This window comes from Toxoplasma gondii, chromosome XI (genome assembly GCF_000006565.2).
Source record: "Toxoplasma gondii ME49 chromosome XI, whole genome shotgun sequence".
NCBI lineage: Eukaryota > Apicomplexa > Conoidasida > Eucoccidiorida > Sarcocystidae > Toxoplasma > Toxoplasma gondii.
In genome coordinates, this window is record NC_031479.1 from 4,968,567 (window position 1) to 4,984,058 (window position 15,492).

At 47.4% G+C, this 15,492-nt stretch overlaps 2 protein-coding genes across 2 annotated transcripts; one reads left to right on the plus strand and one right to left on the minus strand.

Annotated features, from left to right (window-relative positions):
* Window positions 1-441: 441 nt before the first annotated feature.
* TGME49_315770 (cytochrome p450 superfamily protein) lies at window positions 442-8,907 on the minus strand. The gene is made up of 12 exons (XM_018782884.1): window positions 8,598-8,907; window positions 7,704-7,842; window positions 7,115-7,267; window positions 6,583-6,769; window positions 5,995-6,168; window positions 5,359-5,499; window positions 4,617-4,792; window positions 4,279-4,345; window positions 3,537-3,674; window positions 2,938-3,105; window positions 1,921-2,195; window positions 442-1,464 (listed from the first exon to the last, which is right to left on the minus strand). Exons 2-12 carry the CDS (start codon window positions 7,817-7,819, stop codon window positions 1,398-1,400), a joined length of 1,662 nt encoding a protein of 553 aa, XP_018635310.1. The 5' UTR covers window positions 7,820-7,842; window positions 8,598-8,907; the 3' UTR covers window positions 442-1,397.
* Window positions 8,908-9,731: 824 nt separating this feature from the next.
* On the plus strand, window positions 9,732-15,426 carry TGME49_315780 (myosin regulatory light chain, putative). Its single transcript, XM_002364715.2, has 7 exons — window positions 9,732-10,996; window positions 11,627-11,724; window positions 12,212-12,266; window positions 12,421-12,487; window positions 13,041-13,184; window positions 13,769-14,018; window positions 14,375-15,426. The coding sequence occupies exons 2-7, from the start codon at window positions 11,669-11,671 to the stop codon at window positions 14,421-14,423; spliced, it is 621 nt and encodes a 206-aa protein (XP_002364756.1). The 5' UTR covers window positions 9,732-10,996; window positions 11,627-11,668; the 3' UTR covers window positions 14,424-15,426.
* Window positions 15,427-15,492: the final 66 nt, after the last annotated feature.

Here is a 15,492-nt window from a genome sequence, read left to right on the forward strand (position 1 = left end):
GGATGCATATATATATATATATATATTGGGCTACAGCACGACTGCTTTCGCTACATGTCGACAGTTGTGGTGTGACTGCGTCCTCGCTTGACCGTACCAATTTTAAATTACAGGTTCGTCTGTTTTTCCGTCTGTCTGTATTTGTTGTGTGTGTGTGCGCGCAATACGGAAGGGCGTTTTTTCCTTTCTCCATCAATCGGACTGCAGTCTTGTTTTCAATCTGTCGCTCTCCACAGCGCCACACGAGATCTGAAATGCCGGCTTCTCTGCCACGTCTACGAAGCTCAGCATTCACCGTCAATTTCCGAGTACACTGGAGCGAAAGCAGTGGAATGAACCGCTGGAATGTCGCATTCACTTTGCACTCCGAACACGGATGGCACGTCTGTCGTTGTGCATGAAGCAGTACAGCACACCAGACCCTTATGACTGCAGTCGCTCAGAAGAAAAAAGGCTGGGAGAGAAAAGCCATAGACCGGCTGCGGGACTTTCACGAGTACGCTCCGAGGGCACCATAATCGAATACAACGGAAAGAGTTGTACTCTGGATCACCACAATGGCTTTCAGTTGCATGCGATAGCTACCGTTTCATGTAGAAGCCATCAAATTGCTTCTTCATGAAAGCGACACGTGCAAAGCCTTGTTCGCGCGTGGCGCAGCAGGCAGTTTGCCGCAGGTGAGCAACACCCCCTTGTGGCTCATAAACAGAATACGCCAATCGACCTGCCTTTCTTGATATTACCGCCCGAAAAAACAGAAAAACAAACAAAAACTCAACACGCAAAAGACGAAATAAAAATTAGATCCGTGATTCCCTACAGAATGCACACCTCCTCGAGCTCTTCCCTCTCACGTGCTCATCGATATATCTATCCAAAAGTATCAGTTTTCTGTCCAACCGAGAATGAAGTTAAACACGCAATTAGATGCGTGAATTTTTTCTTTAGCAAAACAGGATAAGACAGAGGATCAAAAGTGACAACAGGGAACGAGGAACAGAATCTAGACCTGACAAAGATGCTCAACATGAAAAGTGCATCTGTCATCCACTTCTGGTACGGCACAGACCTTTTGTCTAGCCAGTAAACTGTCCACGTACTGGGCATTTGTAAAGCAAACGCAAAGTGTCACAAGCCACGGAGTCCAAGAGGCCCATAGTAAACGAAAACTTATGACGAAACAATGGTTAGAAAAACTCCACAAAAAGGCAAACGCTTTTCCAATCGTTCTGCGAACACCCACGGCCTGCTGCCTGTGGTTCTTTCCTCTGAATCTTCTGCCATCATAATGACTCCAGCACCAGCCTTTTCTAAGGTTTGAGAATCCCGGCCGTGTCACAGAACGGCGATTCACTTGCGCTATGTCATTTCGATGTCTTCTAGATTCCTTTCTTTCCCTACGCCCGAGGTTTGAAACGAAGCATGACAGGCTTGTCGGGAGTGAGGAACTGACGTTCCATTGGCCTGATGAAGAAATAACAAATACACGTGGCACACGGCGTCCGACACATACACTCAAAAAACATCATTGTTAAGAAAACAAGAAAAATGAATATCTCTACTTCGGGATACCATCCTCTTCATAAATTCATATATAACTATATATGGATATATATATATATATATATATATATATTTCTGTTGGAGGGATAGACGAAGGTGTGCCTCCTCAACCTGGTGTGAATGCTCTGACAGAAATAGCGCAAATTACGATGCCCAGAACGAAAAAAAACGATGTGATCCCCGATGGTTCCACGTCAACCTGAGTGTCCATAAAACAAATAGGCGACAGGTATCCTTCTAACGAAAGAAGTAACTCTACAGTGTTTGGTTGCGGAAAAGAATTGTCTTGAGCGCGTCATCTGTCAAGGACAGCAGACGCTTTTCCGTTTCACCTCAGAGGTTTGCCAGGTCGCTTACTCCGGGGGCATCGAATTCACGTCTAGGTCAAGAGCGAAGTGACGAACAATGAAGGCGAGAAAAATAACTGCATGGGCTACGGCTAGTCGTTCTCCGAGACACTTGCGTGTGCCAAATCCGAAAGGCAGCCAAGGGGCCTGTTGCCATATTCTGCCCACAAATCGATCTGGATTGAAGACGTTGGCGTCTTGTCCCCAGAGAACCTCATCACGCGTCAGCGAGTAATTGTCCACCAAAATAACCGTGCCGGCGGGGATTGAGAAATCCACTGATTTCTGAAAAAAGTACGGGAACATTCTGAAACACCTGTGACACACTCATGCACAACACTGATATGCATTCACTACTCTGTACTCTTCTACACATCTGCCGAGAAAACACATATGAAGACAACAGGAAAGAAAACAAATGCTCAATATCCGTCCAGTTGCTGCGCAAATGCTCACAACTGTGCAAATATATATATATATATATATATATATATGTATTCATCTACTTTAATATCTGTACAAACATCCGTTCCTGCATGTGTTTAAATAGGAAGGTGCTCCGGGAACACCAGCGCGACACATGGGCCTAGACATCGAACCCAACAGGGAGGAACTTGCACAGTCCTGCCATGTACTCATTTTATGTCACCAACGTTCAGAAAACTGCCGAAACAAGCACGAACTGGTGTCCATGAGGTCTCTATAGCGCTTGAATATATATATATATATATATATGAAAGAATAATTTTTAACATTTCTTTATCGTAGACCGAATCGCATCCATTATACGCATACATTTTCGAATGCCGCTGCATGTGCAGATGCATGCATATACAGATGCACGGGGAGTGCATGCATGCTTTGGACTATCGCATCTATCGCTGTCTTAACCAACCAGCGCAGTAGTGGAGTGCAGCGGTCACAACGAACGTAGTTGTCTGTAGTTCAGAATTGTCGCCATGATACTAACGTCTTTGTTCGATGTGAGTTATGCAGAGGACAATTCGGTTAAAGTTTCTTGGCCTACCAGATGAATGGCCTTGGATGCACTTCGCGAGAGAATTGGGAGAGCGTAAAACCGTAGACTCTCGAGGAAGACATTCACAACTTCTCCGAGATGGCTAACCAGGTGATCTGTGCTGTCGACCAGTGTCAAGTCTTCCATCCGCGTGGCAGTGTAAATGCGTTCTTGAAGCTATACGCAGCGAAATAGACAAACAGCAACCCACTACATCAGGTTCTTCTGGCTTCCATGCATGCGCATAAAAGATCTTTTGGTTTCGAACCGAGTTTAGATTACCTTTGCTTCCGCGGTCTGTAGTATGTTGACGCTGAAACGCACTTTGTATAAAGTTCAAACATAGTGCAGCTTAGTCCTCTGTGTTATGTGAATCAAGCACGTTTCGTCGTTGTTGATTCTCTCATTGAGATGTTGACAACGCAACCGCTAACCAACGATCGGTTTTCTTTCGACAAAAAGAAACCACGGACGAATGCAGAAGACAATGCAGACGAGAGAAAGAAAATTCACGCTGAAAGCCAGAGAAAAAGCGACTTATGAAAAAGAGAAAACGAGACACAAGGGGAGAGAGTGGATGCCGGCAAGAAATAGTTCCCGACTCTCACCAGCGGGTCTTTCGCGAGCTCGTACAACGCCCAGACGATGGGCAGTGCAGTGTTCTCCGCCGCAAGCAAAAGCAGAGACGCGGTATCGCGGATTTCGTCCGCCATTAGACCACGGCGTGTCACAGAGTCTTCAGCTGCCTACGCAACGCATGCAGCAGTGAGAAAAAGGGAACGGAAGCAACTTGATGATTGTCGTTGTTCCTGTGTCTCGTCGTCCACCTTCCCCCACGCCCTCAGAGGTAACCAAAAGAATAATTAATCCACACATATACCAGACCGCATGCACAGAAACCCCGGCCTTTGGGTCGAGAGGCAGCGACGAAAGACGGACGCCTGGTCCCTGTCCTTCCCCGTTCATACAATTGAAAGCGCGAGTAGAAAAGAAATGTCTAGGCAGATATGCGTTTCAGGATATCGTGGAAGTGCCAAAATACCAGCTCATGTGGAGCTATACACCGAGGACAAAAACAAACCTTCCAGCGGCATGCAAGGTGGATGAAACAGACGCTCAGTCACGCACCTTGACTGACAGAAAAACCATCTTTCTACATGCGCAGACACTGAAATGTAGGCCTGTACATACACATAATGTATATATACTCATATATACATAAATAATATGTATGTATATACATCGATATCAATATATATTATGTACACATATGTATACATATTCAAATTGACGTAAGCATACTTAGAGACTCTGTAAGGTGAGACACCGGAATGTAGGCGAGTTTCTTACGAGGATTCTGGGCAAGAGTGCATATTGATTCGTCTCGTCCAGCATCTGCGTCAGAATGACGGGGGTGCTGGAGAAACAAAGAAACAAGTGTCGCCTTCTCATGGAGAGCAACAACCTTGACCCTTGAAAGCGCAAACTACGGGAAGAGAGGCGTCCGCACGATCCTTGGTTTTGGCTCGGAGTGTGGCGAGGAATAATGGCAAAATTATCTTACTAACGGGAAAACCTTGATATCTATGACAAGGAAGACGCCGCAAACGAGCAAGAGCAAGAACAGCCGAGAACAAGAGAGGAAACAATGGAGAAAGACTGAAGAACCCAAAACAACCGGGACTTACGCGTTGACCACAGATTTGTATTGGCGGACAAGGGCTCTGTGTGAGGCTGTACAGGCCGCGCCAGAAGAGTCTGTCGGGAGGAAGAGAAGTTCGTAGTTCTCTTTGTGAAATCTGCTCGTAGTCATCATCGCGTCCACAGTGCTGTAGGGCAAGACACCTGTCTCGTCTCTCTTGGGCTGAAGAAAAAGCCACCCACTAAAACGTGTCGTGAGGGTCTTCACAGACGTCATTGCAAAACCCTTGTAGAACATCCTGGATTACTAGTAGAGAAGCGAGAACAGATGCGGCTTTAGAACAACCATTTGTTTCCGTGTCTTCTGCTCTACCACCACAGCCGCAAACAGCCAGATAGAACCAATATCCTCGAATTAAAAGCAAAACTCCTGTTCTCAAACTGACGCAAGTGAGTAACGACTACACCAAACTAGCAGGACACCTGGGTTTGGTGGAATTTCAGTTATTATATCACGCGTATTTTACTGGGGAGCGAAGGTTCACAAAAGTAACTGCTGAAAGCATAGAAGTGGAAAACTCTTCAAGAGGGTTAACTGGAAAACAGTGTCTGGTGTTTGCCCCTTCGCTTTGCACGTGGAAGGAGACGCTGCAACAAAAGGAAAATCTCCCACCCATCGAATCGTCGCATCGTCCTCTCTCTTCCTCCGTGTCTTTCCTGCATCCCAACATCTCCGTGCTTCCGCTTTTCCTCATCCCTTATGTGCTCTCGGTGTTCTCTTGGACGTACAGTCAGAGCAAGATGACCCGATGAAGCAACTGCGTGCAGCCCCTGACGGCCAGTAAGCAAATCCAGCCACAAGTCAACCATCGTCAGCCGCGTGAGCTGCAGCGCATCGACAGCTCGAACGTCATTAAGAACGACGAGCTCCTACAAAACAGTGAACAGGAGCCAGGAAGTCAGAAAGATGAGCACGGGGCTTAAAACAGAAGTGAGGACGTCGTGAACGCGAACGCCAAAAACAACAGCCGAGTCGATCAAGAACAGAATACGTGTTCAGCAGCATGCAAGATGCAGTCGAAGCAAACGGACACAGGGAGGATCACTGATATCCGTTTTAGGAGACACGCATGCACTCCTCACAATCAACAACAAAACATTGACGTGTGCCTCTCTCTCTCATCCTCAACACCAACGTTCCTTTTATGTTTCTCTGAGAGCGGACACTACACTACACACCGAGACCGATACCTGGACACACCTATTCTTTCTCACCGATTATAAATATACAGATGTATAAAGACGCATACTCTCACACGAATATACATGTTCATTCGAATGCCGGTATTGTTCCACGCGCTGAGAAGAACCAATCAAGACATCCGCGTGTCAGCAGACATGTGTGCAACTGGCCTTCATCCTTACTTTTCGAAGGACCTCGAGGAGATCCATAAGAGGCTTCATCGTTCCATTCGTCGCCTGGTGGGTGGTGAAGGTCGAGAGAATTCTTCTGTGGAGGCGGGCCCTTTGTTCGTCTTCGATGGCGATTACGCTGTCGCTTATCACGTCAAACGCCTGCACCCACTCAGGGTTCCTCACCTGCACGTCGCAACTCAAACCAACGTTTCTGCGTCTCTACATCTAAATATACATGTAGGTGTATCTATATACACGTACAAAAAGGAAGGTGGATAAAGCGGATAAAGGGGATAGCCCTTCACAAACCTCTGTATCAAAGTACACATGGACGAGGCAGTGTTTCTCCCGACTTCCTCATGCGAAGTCATATATACATATATTTATTGATACTTATCATATATACATGGATCTATACACAGTAGAAATCAGCTATGTATGTATTAAGAGATATGACCAAGGAACCGTTGTTTTTCGAGGTCTCGATCACTTCAGTGTTCGTGAGTCGTAGGTATGTGGCTGTGTCAGAATCGACAAAGGGGCAGTTGTCTATAACAGTACATCCGACCAAGCGCGATGCATGTGCTTTGGACTGACCAAGCTTCCGCTCCGCCTCAGTAGTTCATTAATCACATTCCAGTCACTGGTGACGAAGAGAAGGCCAAAGGGATTCTTCGTCAACGACGCAAGAGAGAATTGAAGAGGCAGGCGAATAAAACAGTTAGGCCCCACTGTCTGGCGCAGACGAGAGAAGTAATGTCGTTTGTCTCCTTTCCGGACATGCCTACGTAAAAACATCGATGGACACAGACACTCTGCAGAGAGTTCTCCAAACAACGTACATAATATACATTTTTATCTTTCACAGATCGATGTGGGTTGGTTTTTGAAGAGGCTCACTGAGAAACCACGCATATCTATGCGGAAGGTTCTTTGCATAATCGCGGACACTGTCACCGGCCCACAAATTCAAGGAGACGTGTACAGATTTGTTTGTCTTTCTCCTCCTGGTAGGGACTCGGTTAAGCAGAACAGATGCGACGGAAGCCAGTTCCGTACACTGATCGCGAGGTTCTAAGTTCAAGGATTGTGACGTTAGCTCTTGCTTCGACCGAAGAGAAAGACCCACTTTTCGAGCTCTTTTTTGTCGCCGTTGAGCCACGTGGACGTCTCCGGCTGGGGCAAGCTCCACACTTTCACGTGCTGCACAAAGGGGTAGATAAGATACACCCAAGAGGCGGCGCCCGCCACGGCTACTGCGCCGATACTGAGAACTCGCAACCTGGAAAAGAAAGGAGGGAACCGGGAAACAGACGCTTGTAAAAACTCGAAAAACAACAGAAGAAAAAGAAAGGAGAGAGGGTAGAGAGACAGAACCACAGGATAAGAAAACCACAGGAGATCGAATAGCCAGAAGACCACGAATTAAAAAGAGATGTCAAACACACTAGAAACGCATGTAAAGTACAGAAATGATGAGGGTGAAAACATGTGAGAAACGATAAATGAATAAACACAATTGGGAAGGGTATACATTTGAAAAGAAAACGAGTCGTTCTTCCCCTAACGGCTGATATCCGTCTCTTGTTTTCGCATACATCACCCTACGACCCACTTGTACGTACTACAACACGGTCACTGTTCCTATTCGAAAAAAGCGCCCGAGTTTGTGCCCTACAGACACAGGCAAAGAACACACATTTGTTTTGTTCGTTTACCTCCACCTCTGAGTAGCTTCGTCGTTCGACCCCCAGTACACAACATTCCTGAAGAGGTCTTGGACGCTCGTGGGGACATAGCGGAGTAGATCCGAAGGCGTACTAAGTTCCGACATGTTGAGGACAGGGTTTAGAATTTCTGACAGAAACAAGGCAGCCAACACACCAACGGAAACCACACACAGTAAACGCAGAGATCTACTTCTTCGTGCGACGTGTGCTACAGAGACAGTGAACACCATGGATCTCTGTATTTCCAGCCCAGTACATGGTTGGGCAGTCATTTGGTGTCATGTCCAGCCTGCACTCAAGACGGTACCAAGAAAGAGAAGTGCGCTCGTCACCAATTTTTGTCGAAACAGGGTGGAAGTGGTATACGCCGTACAGTTGTAAATGCATATATATATATATATATATGTATATATATGGAAAAAGCACAAGCCGGAAAAAGTGCATTACAAATCGGAGAATGCTGCTGCTACCTGGTTTTTGTGCGTACACACATGGCACATGGTGACCGCCATCGTATGACAGCCACGATGCAAAGTTGGCACGTCAGACGCCCTTGCGCTCTCCACCAACGTAATCGTATGAGAGGCGAGAACGGAACCCGCAGTAATTCCTCCACGGCCATATGATTTCCCTCTGCGGTTACCAGTGTCAAGGAGGCAAGGGGAACTTAAGAAAAATGACATTCCGGATTGGTCTCACAGGATACCTCTTGTCGCTGTTACAGTGGGTATCAGATGCGCCGGGGGAAAGACTTGTCAACGTGGACGAGGATATATCCGTAGCATGTGACAGACTCACAAGAGACCTAATACAGAGAAGATACACCATTAAACGGCGGCCGAGACAAAGGCTTTTCTTCATACAGGAAAAATTGCTCCTCACCTCTCCAGACAACACGCCGCTTTTGCTTAAAATCGAGCCTGTGTGTTCAGCAGCGGTGCGCAAATCTTTCACCCGCAGAACAGCCAAGTCGAAAACCCCATTAACTTCGTCTACAGCTTCTGGCAAAAAAGCTGCTAGCTTTTGGGAGCTGACGCAAACAGCGCGAAAGATGAACCGGCTGTGTCCCGTCACAGCTTCATCTAGCCGTCAACTGAGGAAAACCACAGAATTACCAAATCGCTAAGAACGCGCAAGGCCGCGGTAGAGTGCTACAGACGCACGCAGACAGACACACAAAAGACACTGTATGTAAAGCCAGCAAAGTGCGAAAAGACGAAACAGTTTCCGCGTTTTGGCCACACAAACGCATCTAGCTACCCGAACCAGCGAAGTTCCGACCCGGTCCCCGCTCATATCTCTCCCCGCTTGCTCTAGCGTTTTGACTCCCATTTCTCACTGTTTCCCTCTCTGCAGCGCAGTTAGTTATCTCGCGATGAATAGAAATTGCATCCATCAGAATCCAGTTGTATCACGCCTGTTTTTGATAGTGTTTACGCGATGTGCCAGTGTGATTCTGTCACAGAGATTGAGAGGAACCCACGTGCTTTGTTTGCATCTGTTTAACCGCCAAGCAACAGGGGGTCAGGCCTTTGACGTTCCAGCTGAGAACTCGGTTTGGGGGCGTACAGTTGAAGCCAACACGTCCGTAAGCATGCAACTTAAGAAGCTTCTGGCCGGATCGGGACGGAAAATCGGCACCAAAACTGAAAAAAAAGGCTGAAAAAACCCGAACGTCGAAAGCCTCGCTGAGAGACCGCTAAGGGGACGTAGCAGTTGGTAGACGACTTCAACGTCACCGCAGTCTCACACGCGATGTCAACTCACGCGCATGTCAGAAGACGCCCTTTACATGCCATGCGTTGTGCTGGGCAGCACACAAGTACGTACTTAATGCATGTCCGCTTAAGAAGACAAGATCGGACCACAAATTTCCCGAGTACGCCAAAAGCCGCTATGGATAGATATCTAGACTGGTCTCCCTTTCTCCGCTGTACCACACCAAACACGTCTGCCGTGCTCGACAGAAAATACTCATCGTAAATACAGAGGGTTGGAATGCAGTTGGTTCCACAACGCTCTCCCACCCTACTCCAGTGCTGCGGCTTCGAGCCGAAGAAGGGCTTTTCATCTGCTAGAAATCATTGCAGTGTCGAAGTGCAGTATGGACCGCCACCGTGTCTGTAGCTCTGAAATGAAAGGTGCAGGGACAGGGATTCATGCTGGAGGTTATACCGGTGCTTCCTGACGGAGCACATAGACAGTTGATGCTTCACTGGTAAGTCGACACTGCGTAACAATAGTGGAAATGTCTGAATTAACGAGTGTCTGATAAGCCAAAGTCTACCACTGCAGTGGCAGTGCGCCACGTGAGACTTGACAACAGACGGGCAGATCGGATAGTGTCACTTCTGTGCGGGAAGACGATGTAATCCTTCGACGTCATTGGCCAGCAGCCAGAAAGCAGCTCTGGGTGCCATGTTGCAGCAATTTTGGGACTACTGCCTTTCCTGGTTGACTGTGTTACTGCCTTGAACTCTAATCTGCCCAGATGCAATTGCGTTGCGCCATGCTGCCGTCTGATTGAGTGTCTCATCTGTGTCCGTTCGGAAAAGTGTAACGGTTTCCTGCAGGGAAGAAAACTGCTCCTTAAGGAACAAGTCTGCTCCTTAAGGAACAAGTCTGGTGCGACGTTAGTCGCGCAAGCACACATTTAGGTCCTTGATGGGGGTGAATTTGGCTTCCGTTTTCTACCAATTAGATGCCGCGGTATCAAAAGGCTCTTCAAATCCACTAGCAATCACTGATGCATGTCGGCACACAACTGGTTTCACCAGTATGTCCTGTATCCCTATGCCTGCAGTCATCGTGGCATTCTGCTGATTCCTTCACTGGCCTAGCTCCACGGTGTCTGGTCGTAAACCAAGCGTGCGCGTCCTTCGTTGAGCCATGTATGTGTCTGTGAGTGTTTGGTGCACAATCCGTGTTCTAAGTTGCTGAGATCGTTTATGATCTGTAACAAACTTCTTGCCCCGATTCTGTCATAGCATTCATACACCCCCCTCTATGCACGGTGACGGCAGAGTAGCTAGCTGAGACCGGAGAAAAAGCGTGTTTCTTTGCATGGGCTGCGGTCCGTCAAGACGAGACTGAGAGTCTTGATGAAGGATCGATGCATCACTGGCAATTGTGCGAAAACATGTCTTTACTGAAGTACATTTTTGTTTAGGTAGCAGTTTACCTTTTTTCCTTAAGGGTCTTTGTGGTCTTGCTCGACCTTTTTATCGTCAATCCGGGCGCGGCCACCGCAAGTGCTCGGATTCTCGTCGCTTCCTCGCAGAGTAAGAAGGTTTCACGGAAATCTGGTAACCATTCCGGTCTAAAAAAGGCGCATCATGCCCTGTTTTTTCGTGCTTCCGAATTCTCTTCCCCGTTAAACTTGCCACCACGTGACGAAGTGTCTTATCGGGGTGCATCCAAAAGACCAAATCGACGGCTTGTTTTCGGTTTGCCCGGAAGAAGTGTAACGAAGCAAGAAGCTGCTTCCATCGTCTCCATACGAAACACTCAGCCTCTTTGCCTCCGAACGAATGCTTTTTTGCACTACCGTCTGTCTTTGTCCTTCCCCTGCGTCTTCGCTTCTTCACCAGTCAGCACCGTTTTTTCGACAGAAGCAACGGCAGCGAACTCGTTCCTACGCATGAGGATTGTGCGTCAACTGCGTAACTTATCGTCAACAACAGAACTCTGTTACTCGAAAGCACTGTATTCAGAATCAGACAGCTTCCAAGTCCTAACCCCAACCAAGCAGCTTTATTCTTTTGCATCTTCTTCGTTCTCTGCTATAGTTACTGGGGTCGTGTCCATTAGCGAAAGCGCATGTGTGCTAAGAGTTCTTGAGCAAACATCATGCCGGTTTCTCCAGTCCTTACTCTCTCTCTCTTTGCATTCTGTTGCATCTTTTGTTTTAGTTGAAAGGTGATAAAGTTCGTTGAGACGTTCTGGGTGTCAAGATGAGCAACGTCGTTCGACCTATCAAGCTCCAAGAGCAACATCTCCGTCTCATTTAGTAAGGTTCAGGCTCGGACTTTTTTTCTCCCACCAAAGTCCTGCGCATTGCCTTTTCTCGCTCTCCCAGACGGTGCATTTTCAAGGACAGCGCGAGTCTGGCTAGACTACATCCTGTGGTCGTCCCCGGCGTTTCTAGAACTCCCTCCCATGTTTTTTCTCCTTTGCATTCCCTACTTTTTCTGTGTGTCTTATCTCTCCGTGAGCAACTTCGGTCTCCTGCAGAATACGCAAGGTCTTCCGGCGATTGTATAAAGCTTTCTTTCCTGTATTGGTGTCGCAGTGCATCATTCTGCCGTTGTTCGTCTATTCCGCTCTATCCCTCCGTCTGCCGGTCGCTGCCTCGCCAGCCATATTGACTTTTCTCATGAATTACAACGAACATGACAGAAATTACCTTTTTCTGACGTCACGAGAGCTAGCTGGATTTCTTCGTTGTTTTTCGTCCGTCACCCGTTTCCAGGGATTTCCTCCTCCGTTGTTTGTAGCGACGACTTTCGTCTTCTTGACGAGAACCGTGACGGCTACATTGACCACAGCCAGGTACGCACAGAGTTGTGCTGGTCTTCATTACACTCAACCCGTGTTGCACGTTTTGTCTTGTTTGTCAGTTTCGCTCTCTTTTGTGTCTCTACTTGAGTCACCGTTTTAAGAAAGCATTTCTGCTTCGTCTGTGTGCTCTCGGTTTCTCCTGCAGTATGCCACACTGGTACGCGCTCTAGGTCAGACTGTGTCTGACAGCGAAATTGATCGATCTTGGAAAAGTAAGGAGCACAGGACGAGAGTTGTCTCATTTTTCTCGAACTTCATGCATGTCGCCCTGAAGTTTATTAGAGAAGATAACAAAGACACGTTCAAGGAAAGAAGAGCTTGTTAGCGGTAAAAGTTGATCAAAAGAAGAGTGAGGACCTGCCGCCGGACTACCGTGCGCGTCGAAAGCTGTTTCCAAGGTGTTTGTGGAGATATGAAGACAGGATACGCAGACAACCACAGAAAGAACCGAACGAGAAAGGAAGAAATCTTTGGCATCCGTATTCTACCTTTGCCCGACAGCGGACCGCGTGTTCGTATCGGGATTCCCACACAGGAAGATGTCGGAGGGGGGGCGACCTTCGATACGAGAACAAAGACCTTTCTATCTGAAACGTACATAAATACATCCGAAATTATGTGACCTACCGTTGAGTTTTGTGCTAGGATTTACTTTACCGTTGCTGTTACCTTCCGTTTTGCGCGTTGTCTTCCACAACCCCTCGCTGACTTTTCCCCCAGTGTTCTTCCGGACTTGTCCGCAAGGTCTGTTCCGTTTGTGTGCAGTTGCACTTGAAGAGCAACGCAAACAGAATGAAGAAACTAAAGCTGCTCTTGAAAAAAAGGAGGCACTGGCGAAGAAGGAAGCTGCAGGAACGCTCGGACTCCCGAAGAAACAGCCGCCGTCTGGCCCTGTAGCCCCTCCTCCAAGTCAGTTTTCTCATCTTTCGGCTTTGTGTTTGTCGATTTACGTTTTTTGTTGCTGTCTGTGTTTCCTTCTGGCGTCCTCCGCTGCTGTTTCTGTGTATGCGCGCCGCCGTGCCCTGTACGTGGCTATTCGTAGCTTGTCGCCTCTGTAGACGTACGGTTGTCGGTTCACTCGTCCCCAACCGCACATCACCGCCGAGGCCGAATCACGTCCAGCTTTAGATATTCACGCAGACATGCTTTGGTGCGTCTGATTATTGACCTGCAAATTCAGACTTTATGTATGTGCATCCTTCTCTTGCACGACTGCCTACATCTTCTCTATATTTGAAAAAATAATGCGTATGTATGCCTGTGTGCCTATGATGCCACTATGGGTTGACGTGTAGTCGACTTGTTTATCTCTACCACGTTGTGGTTTTCTAATCTTATCACGACGCCGGGGGTTTGATGAGACGATGTGGTTCAGGTCTCTTTGACCTGCCGACGTAGGTGAACGTATTCGTGTGCGAGCACGTTTGGATACCTGCAAATTTTTGCATGGATGCACGCATCTGGCTTTTGTATTCGGGATCTCTTTGTTCCAGATGAAATAAACTTTCAAGTCTTCACAAAGGTGTTTGCGGATAACTACAATCCGGTAGTATCCGAGAAGGTCCTCCGTCAAGCGTTTCAGCTGTTCGACCCCAAAAACACCGGAAAGCTCTCTGTGCAACAGTTGCAAGAAATCGTTACACACAGGGCAGAGCCTCTGTCGAAAGCGGAGTTCGACGAGCTGCTTCTCCTCGCGGGGCTCGACGGGCAAAGAAACTTTGATTATTCTCAGTTAGCCAAGAAGTAAGACGGGGTGGAATAAAACATTGTGGAGGAGAGAATTAATCAGCGCAGGGGCAGAAATAGTGTGGTGACAGAAGAGACGCTCGCATTCGCTTTGGGCGGGAGCGCTGCTGGAGTTGTTATTTCTCAAGCCTCGGCGAAAGGAAGAACAATTTGAGACAGCTTGTATGACAGATCGTTTGCGCAATTCCTGGACACTTTATACGCGTTGTGCATTGTCATTTTTGCAGTAGCACTATCCACTTTGGTTCCCTCAATTTTTCCCCCATTCTGCCGAACCCTATTCTTCCCCGTTTAATATCATGAGTGTGTCTTGGTGTGCTTTATTTGTGCCGCTTTGCTCGCTGCTCTCTCAGACTTCTCACGGGTCCTGCTGGAGTCGCAACAGTCAATGCAACTCGATAAGGGAAGACGCATGCAGATGTAATTTGCTGTACTTGTCGATAATTCAAATTGAAAAGGAGAACGCGACAGAGACGACGATGGACAACGAAAGGGATGAACTACGATGAAGTCCTGGAAAATCCGAGTAGAAAAACAAGGGTGCGACTGCTGTAAAACTCTACACACTCCTTTATAGGGGATATCGCGAGACACAGCTACATGCATCATCCCAGGGGAAGCAAGCCCCCTAAATATGTGATCAGAACCAGGTGTTATTGTCATGTTATTCCATGATTCGCCCTCTGCGTTTCTCGGAGCAATCCATATTCTATTTTTGGTGTCTTCCGCGTGTTCCATCGCGTCACACTCCCTCCCTATCTGATCTGTATGTGTCTTCTTTTCGCTTATGTGGTCTTTGTCTTGCGTATTTCCCTCTACTTTACCTCTCCTTCTTGTCTTCCCCACTTGCTTTTTCTGTCTTTTCTCTCATCCGTCTCTCTTCAGTAGTCAGTTTCCTTGTCAATCGAAAAGGAGCGTTTTTTGTACGCTGACATTAATCTCCCGTTAGCAAAAACGGAAAGCAATAACTCTTTGTAGCGGACAGCAGGGACGTGCGCCTACTGCAGAACTGCATTCCCCTTCGCGCATAAAGCAATGCACGTATCCACATGCTTCTAGATATTTTAGCAAAACACACCTCCAGACGTGGAACTTTACAGAGGTAAACCTCTATGATATATGAGTGTGTGTATATACTGACAAGATTGTAACTTATGACCCCTCGTACCCTGAGGCCAGATCGTTTGTTTGAGTAGATTTAAACGTACAGGAAATGAGGTTATCGCATTGTAACTATAGCATTTCTATAGAGCAATGCCAGCACCTCCCTATCAAAACGTGTATCATGATTCTAAAATGTAACTTCAGAATACGACTGTGAACCCGAAGCGAGATTGCCGCGTGCGTGGCATGCTCAGCAATGCGCTGAGGATGTGGTTACTCTAAAGATTTGCTCCTTTTGCGTGTGTGTCACCAAACAAATTTAAGCGACAAGAAAATGCATTATCGTCTGCGCTTCGAGGCGGTGACT